At 45.7% G+C, this 7,929-nt stretch overlaps 1 protein-coding gene across 1 annotated transcript in view; it reads left to right on the top strand.

Moving 5' to 3' along the window:
• The first annotated feature begins 585 nt into the window (after positions 1-585).
• Positions 586-7,929, top strand: part of UFL1 (UFM1 specific ligase 1) — a 45,256-nt gene continuing 37,912 nt past the window's right edge. Inside the window, exons 1-2 of the mRNA XM_054021729.1 lie at positions 586-684; positions 1,727-1,872. Coding sequence (XP_053877704.1) covers positions 608-684; positions 1,727-1,872 — 223 coding nt within the window. The 5' untranslated portion in view covers positions 586-607. The remainder of the gene's footprint in view (positions 685-1,726; positions 1,873-7,929) is intronic.

Raw genomic sequence — 7,929 nt, 5'->3', positions numbered from 1 at the left:
TCTAGACTGGGGGGAAAGTGGTTTGTTTAAATAGGCTAGGTAAGGTTTGTCTACACTTGAAAGGTAATTCGGATTAAGGCGGGGGTGTGAATTTAGCTATTCCTGGGTGACTCCAGTTTATTCTATCCTGCGCCTGAGAAACCTTCCCCACCAAGCGGCGTTTCCTTGCCACTGTCACGTTCCTGTGACAAGTGTCACCCGTGCCGGATGGGCGCCAGCCTGCAGGTACCGACGTCCGTGGCAGGTCTGCAGCTGGCAGCCGGGCGGAGGCTCCCACCTGGTGCCATTGCCATGACTTGCCCCAGGCAGGCTAGAAAGGAGCCGGCCCTGGGCTGAGGGCTGGAGGGTTTCGTGGGGGCAGATCTTTAACAAGGCTCCTGTCCCGTTTCAGCTCCACGCGGGATCGAAGCCCCGCAAGCCCAGGGCTGGGCGGGCGCAGGGGAGCCCGCCTCCCACTCGGGGCGGGGAGCGGAGCCGCTTTCCCTGCGCTACTGCTTCCCCCCTCTAGGGGGCGCTGTGGGGAGGCGAACGCGCCGCAGCGGTATGTCCCTGCGCAGGGTCCGTAGCCTAGCGGCTAGGCTGACGTGTGGCTGCGGAGGGGGCAGCGATGGCGGCCGCCTGGGAGGAGATCCGCAGACTGGCTGCCGACTTCCAGCGGGCGCAGTTCGCCGAGGCGGCGCAGAGGTGAAGGGACTGGGGTACCCCCTCCCTCCCCCGCCGAGTCCTGGCGACCGAGAGGAGGAGCCCAGCTACACGCGCGTCTCACCCCCCCCCCCCGGACTCGGCCCGCGGAACCCCCGAGCCCAAGCGCTGGGGGGGATGGACAGCGCCGGGCACTGCGTGTTTGACGGTTGTGGGGAGGTCTGGTGCCCAGGACTCAGGGGTGGCGGGGGGAAAGAGAAGCCCTCCGCCCAGTGGGGTGTGGGGCGGCCAGTATGCAGCGCCCTGCACTGGGGGCGGTGAAGTGTCGAGCACACCGCAGCCCGGATCATAACAAGGGTTACTGTGGCTGAAATTGGAGTAGAAAATACTTTCCTTGCTCCGTGCCCAGTGCGTCCTGCGCCGTCACTGCAGAGTCAGCCAGTGTTTGGTTCTGGAAACCCATTTTTGAAATAGGAAAGCGGTTATGGTAAAACTACAGAAATGGGCAAGTGAAACTAACAACTCATATTTTAAAGTTGATGGGATTTCAAACTGATAGCGCCCTTCTCAGTTCCAGCCTCCTATTTATCCACCTCAGCAGATCAGCTAAATATTTAATCTTTTGGTAGTGCTTTGCCTTTATCTGTCTTGACAAACAATTGTAATTTGTATAAGTGGGGGCAGTCATTTGCTTAATTGTTTTAACTAATTTCAAAATCAAACTCCAAAGTAACAAATTACAATCATAGGACCTCATCCTGCAAAGTTGACAAAGAGCTTAACTTTGCTGATGTGAGCGGTCTCATTGAAACATTGACTATCCATGAGAGCAAGGAAACTGACTTCATTGATACTACTCACATGAATAAAGTTAATCATTTCTAGGAGCATTTGCAGGTACTAAGACCATGTTTTTAAAATGAAGAGAATTAGGATTTTGTATGAAATTGACATACTGAAAGTTGTGTGCAGAGAATAGCAAAATAATCGTTCAGTTTGTAAAATTTGAAAAGCTTCAGTTATTTATCCCAAAAGTAGAAGTTCTCATTTAAAATGACTTGGTTACTCTTTATAACGTCCACAGGCTGTCTGAACGTAACTGCATAGAGATTGTTGCTAAGTTGATTGCTGAAAAGCAGCTGGATGTAGTGCACACGCTTGATGGAAAGGAGTATATCACTCCAGCACAGATTAGCCGAGAAATACAGGATGAGCTTCATGTTTGTGGTGGTAAGAGTTACATTTGTTTTTCTTCACTTCAGTTAAATTAATAGCAAGATCATAGAAAATAATTCGGGGATTCAAAGATTGCCTTTGTCCTTCAATAAACTTAATATTACTTAAATTTGCATTTCCCTGTTGCTTCATTGAGGATTGTCTCCCTTCCAAACTCCGGCCACTGGCTGGTTGTGAACCAGAATTGTCAATGTTACCTTATTTTGTGGTATCAAGAATATAGGACAGGGATGTTACAACGCACAAAAAAAAATCTTTTAGCGCCCTTAATATATTGCTAATATTATTATTTTTATTTATATATATATATACATACATACACGCTGTAAGCCAAAATATGTGCTTTGATATCTTATGGGCATTAATATTATTCATATCTTGTATGTATAGTAAATTAAAATAGATTTTTATAAATTCAGTAAATGTAGTGCTGTGTTTAATGATTGTTAATGACTCCATCACTATCAGATTAAAAGTGTGAGTAAGACTGAAAAAATTCATTGTACTTTTGTGGGCACTTAAGGCCTGATCTTGTAGTACAAAATAAGCATTTGCATGTGTATATGAGTGGTTTTGTTTCGTACTGAACATTGTTATTTGATGGTCAGAAATTATCTAAACATGATTGGTATATTTAGACTGTTTTCAAAGACAAGTTAAAGAAGGTTGTTGAATCAAGCAAATCACTCAACTAACCAATCATTTTCCTCTGTGGAGGAATAAATGTATGTGCAGTTATAATCAGAAAAGTGGATCTAAAACGTTCCGTGATGAGGTTTGATTTCTCAAATACTCACTTCACAAGTAGATTATTTTTGAAAGGTGTGTGTATCTGTTAGAAAACTTACAATAATATAACTATCAATTTAAAACCAATATAATTATGCCAGTGAAAACCTCTAATATAGATGCATTACAGCCATAGGAATTGTAATTTAAACCAATTTAAGAACATCTCTGTTGGACTGGTGTAACTAGATTTGATGTTAAATTGACTTAGTTTCATCTGTGCAAATTTTCTAAATTTTCTAAAATAGATGAGGTCTGAGAACAAGGCCTGCAACCTTGACTCAGAATCTGAAAATCATATTTGTTTCTGCCTCTTACATCATCACTAGCAATAAAAATGTCTCAATCAGAATTTAGAATCAATTTTGTTGATGTAGAAATATAGAATAATATCCAGCCCATTCTTCCATGTCTATATGATATCACAGAATGAACAGTAGTAAAAGCTTTGCTGTATTAGGTGTGGTTTAGATGCACAGGGAGCATATATGGCTTAAACTACCCATTTGTCTATAGCAAATGGGTAGTTTAGCCTACAGATTTCTACCAACATAACTCTATCAGTCAGAGGTGTGAAGAGGTATGATCCCTGCCCAACAGCTGTGTCAACATAAGCCCCTAATGCAGACACAATTATACCAGTAAAACTACACTTTTAAACAATATAGCTTGTTTTACCTGTGTGGAGTCATTTTGCTATTCTAATATGAAGCTCTGCTTTCCCAGTATAGCTGCGTCCACCCTAGGTGCTGATACAGCATACTGTATTGCAGGGATCGGCAACCTTTGGCACGCAGCCTGCCAGGGTAAGTACCCTGGCGGACTGGGCTGGTTTGTTTACCTGCTGCGTCCGCAGGTTCGGCTGATTGCAGCGCCGACTAGCGCGGGCCGAGGGATGTGCTGTCTGCCACTTCCCACAGCCCACATTGGCCTGGAGCAGGAACCACGGCCAGTGGGAGCTGTGATCGGCCGAACCTGCGGATGCGGCAGGTAAACAAACCGGCCCGGCCTACCAGGGTGCTTACCCTGGTGGGCCACGTGCCAAAGGTTGCCGATCCCTGCTGTGTTGGATAAACATTCCTAGTGTAGACATGGCCTAAATTAGAATGTGGAGAAAGCATATGGTACCTCTAGTTAATCTGAAGTCTTTCCCCCTTGTGTGAAGTTCATATCATCATATGGTTTGGAAAATAAGTTCACACACCTGCCACATTCATGCACTATAGCTGATTTTTCCGAAGATTACCTTGTCAGCTTGGCAAAAGTTCAAAGTTGTTACCATTTGATAGCAGTTTTCTGGCACATGTGGAAAGGATTGGTGGCTTCAGTTCCATGTCTAGTAGACTGGTGTTCCTCTTCTAGTAGTGTCCCTATGGGTGCTCCACTCTAGGTGCACTTGCATCCCCTGCGCCTTTGACTAGAGATTTCTTCAGCAGTGTCCGTTTGGCCTGTGCATATGTGTTACTCAGCCTTGTGCTCCACCCCGTTGCTATATGGCACAGTGCAGGCTAACCCTTCTCAGTCCCTTCTCAACTGTCATGGCTTACGACGAAGTTGAGTTTTGGCCATAGGTGCTGGAACTAGGGGTGCTAGTGGTCTGAAGTGGTTTCCACTATATACAGGGATTACAGTTTGATGCTGACATTTGAAGAAGTGGGTTTTTTACCTACGAAAGCTTATGCCCAAATAAATCCCTTAGTCTTTAAGGTGCCACCGGACTCCTTGTTGTGGATACAGACTAACACGGCTACCACCTGATAGTTTGATTCAATGGCTCTCAGCCACCCCCATTATACAAATTGTTCCAGCACTTTAGGTTTTGGCTCAACTGTGGTCTCTTAGCTTTTGTACTTAGTGTATTAAAGTAATTAGTTAGTTGTTTTTTTAAAAAAAAGTTATATATATAGCTTTTAGATCATCCCCCCACCCCTGAGGATTTTTGCCCTTTCCAAAGGTATGCTTGGTTCTCCCGGATTCAAGCGTTGCCTGTCATACTGGGAGGCAATCCCAGTGAGTGATGGACATTCCCGCTGCATCCATTGCCTTAGGGAATGTCATATTTCCCAAAAGTGCAACTTCTGTCTGGTGTTAAAATCTAGAGCCAGAAAGAACAGGGAGATAAACTTTGACTCCTTAAGATGGAGAACTTGCTGCGTCTGGGCTCTGACACAGATCAAGAGCTCTTCACCCTCCCCCTCTTGCATACACCAGTTTCCGAATAAGTCAGCTGCCTCTGAACTGCACTCAAGGGCATCTAAGAGGAAGACCCAAGATTCCTCTCATAAGTCTTCCAGTGACCGTGCTCCAAGTTCTCCAGGTAGGGAACCTACATCAAAGAAATCAAATATATCAGCTCCCTCGGATCCCATCGGTCTCAGACATGGTATCCCTGAGGCTGCTGATTTCTCAAGTACCGAGAGCTCCGCTAAGTGAAGAACCCCTAAAATATTGGGACCTGAGAGACCTTTGATACTAACAAGAGACCGCAGTGGCAAGAAGAGCTCTACCATGGTACTGGAAAAGTTTGGTTGGGCTCTGTCTGGATTCTGCCTGGAGCGTTTGATATTCACCTTACCATCGCTACTGTTACTTCAGCACAAGCCCTGGACACGATACCAACAATGCTGTCAGTACTGTAAGATATCTGGTTTCTCCAAGACCTCAGACTTCATTCTAGACTCTTGATTCACCATTGTTCAACACCTGTATCTTTTTGGCACCAAGAACTTCCAGATCTCTGGACACCTGCCCGATACTGATGGTGATACCTCAAGCTCCTTCTGCTCTCTCACCATTACCAAGTGACTTAGAGGAGAAGGATTCTGAGGAAGATTTTGCCTCAACCTCCCAAATATCTGTTCAAGGCTCTCCACTCCGCCCCTATGGGAGCCTTTTCCTAAGGAGCCTGCACTCACTCATGACAGATGTCCACAGCTACCATCCCGCTGGGATGAGCACCTATAGATTCCACCATCTGTGCCATACGTGCCACCCTCTTGGCCACACTAGAACCCCTGGATGAAGCTGTCATGCCACCTCCACCATTCCTGGCTGGCGATTTTAAGCAGTTTCAGGATCTCATCAAGAGCATCGTGGATTCTTTACAGATCCCTCTGGAGAAGATTGAAGCAGTAGTTCTCAACCAGTGATACGTGTACTCCTGGGGGTAAACAGAGATCTTCCAGGGGGTACATCAACTCATCTAGAGATTTGCCTATTTTTACAAGAGGCTGCATAAAAAGCACTAGCAAAATCAGTGCAAACTAAAATTTCATACAGAGAATGACTTGTTTATTCTACTCTGTATACTGTACGCTGAAATGTAAGTACAATATTTATATTCCAATTGATTTATTTTATAATTATATGGTAAGAATAAGAAAGTAAGCAATCTTCCAGGAATTGTGTGCTGTGATACTTTTGTATTTTTGTCTGGATTTGTGAGCAATTATTTTTTCAGTGAGGTGAAACTTGGGGGCACACAAGACCAATCAGACTCCTCAAAGTAATCTGGAAAGGTTGAGAGTCACTGCATTGAAGAACTGCATCAGAAGCTGTTTGACATCCTCCATATAGCCTCTTCTGCCCGCATTGCCCTGCCAGTCAACAAGGCACTCCTGGATCTTGCAAAGGTCATCTGGCATACTCTGGCCTCAATTTCTCACACGTGCAAAAGGACAGCCAAAAAATATTTCCCTCTAAGGCAGGGATCGGCAACCTTTGGCATGCGGCCCGCCAGGGTAAGCGGCCTGGCAGGCCGGGTCGGTTTATTTACCTGCTGCGTCTGCAGGTTCAGCCGATCACGGCTCCCACTGGCCGCAATTCGCCGCTCCAGGCCAATGAGGGCTGCAGGAAGCAGCGGCCGGCACATCCCTCAGCCCGCACTGCTTCCCGTAGCCCCCATTGGCCTGGAGCGACTAACCGTGGCCAGTGGGAGCTGTGATCGGCCAAACCTGCGAACGCGGCAGGTAAACAAACCGGCCCGGCCCACCAGGCCGCTTACCCTGGCAGGCCGCTTACCCTGGCAGGCCACGTGCCAAAGGTTGCCGATCCCTGCTCTAAGGGTCATAATTTTTATTTTCTCACCCATCTCTTAAATCCTTGGTGGTTGAGGCAGTTAACAAACATAGTAGGCAGAACTACACTAAATCTACACTCTATGATAAAAATCATAAGCATCAAAATCTGATTCAACTACTTTACAGTTTAGAATCGCCAACTATCTGGCCTTACTGGCGAAGTACAACTGCACAAATTATACCAAGCTAAACTCCTTTATTGACCATCTGCCGACAGAACACAGAGAGCAGTTCCGGTCACTTATTGCAGAAAGCCAACTCCTCACAGGATATCTCTGCAGGCTTCTCTCAATGCTGCCAATGCTACTACTTATTCTATTTCTACAGCAGTAGTTATGAAGAGGGCCTCCTGGCTTCCCAAAGCAGGTCCAGAATACGATAGAAGACCTGCCTTTTGATGGCACTAAGTTGTTTGCCGGCAATACAGATGAATCCCTGCATACATTAAAAGTTTGAAGAGCCACTTTACAATCTCTGGGGAGCTACACACGTGTTCTGAAGAGAAAATTTAGTAGGTCCCAGAAAGCACAGATTCCCATCCTGTGCAGTTTCTGAGTTAGCAGAGGCCATACAAACCTCATCACAAGAGGCAGAGGTTTCAGAGGAGGAAACTACCCATCTCCCAGCCTTCAACTTCACAACTTTGCTCTTCAAAGGATCAATTTTGATGGGAAGGTTGGATCCTGAGCTGCCATCCTCTTTCTTACCAGCTGTAATGCTTCACGTGCCTTCCTCCATTCAGCAACTGTCTTCACCATAACTACGGACAAATGGGTTTTAGAGATCATTTACACAGGGTACTCTATCCACTTCAATTCTCTTCCACTCACCAACCCTCCTACCCTCTTCAGGGACTCCTCCCACGAGAACCTGCTATGGCAGGAAATAGGCTCTTTTCTACACCTGTGTACTATAGAATCAAGTTCCACACAGTTCAGAGGGAAGGGGTTTTATTCCAGGTATTTCCTGGTTCCAATAAAAAAAAAATGATGATTGGAGACCCATCCTAGATTTAAGACTCCTCAACACATTTGTGAAGGCACAAAAATTCAGAATGGTGACACTTGCAGTGATGATCCTATCACTCCTATCATTGTAGTATGTAAAGGCACAACTTGGACTTCTATCCATACATTTGCTGTAATAATTCATGACACTGCTTCTGATACCATGTTTGGCTCAG

Source organism: Malaclemys terrapin, chromosome 3 (genome assembly GCF_027887155.1).
Source record: "Malaclemys terrapin pileata isolate rMalTer1 chromosome 3, rMalTer1.hap1, whole genome shotgun sequence".
Lineage (NCBI taxonomy): Eukaryota > Metazoa > Chordata > Testudines > Emydidae > Malaclemys > Malaclemys terrapin.
This window is presented reverse-complemented; position numbering and strand designations above follow the sequence as displayed.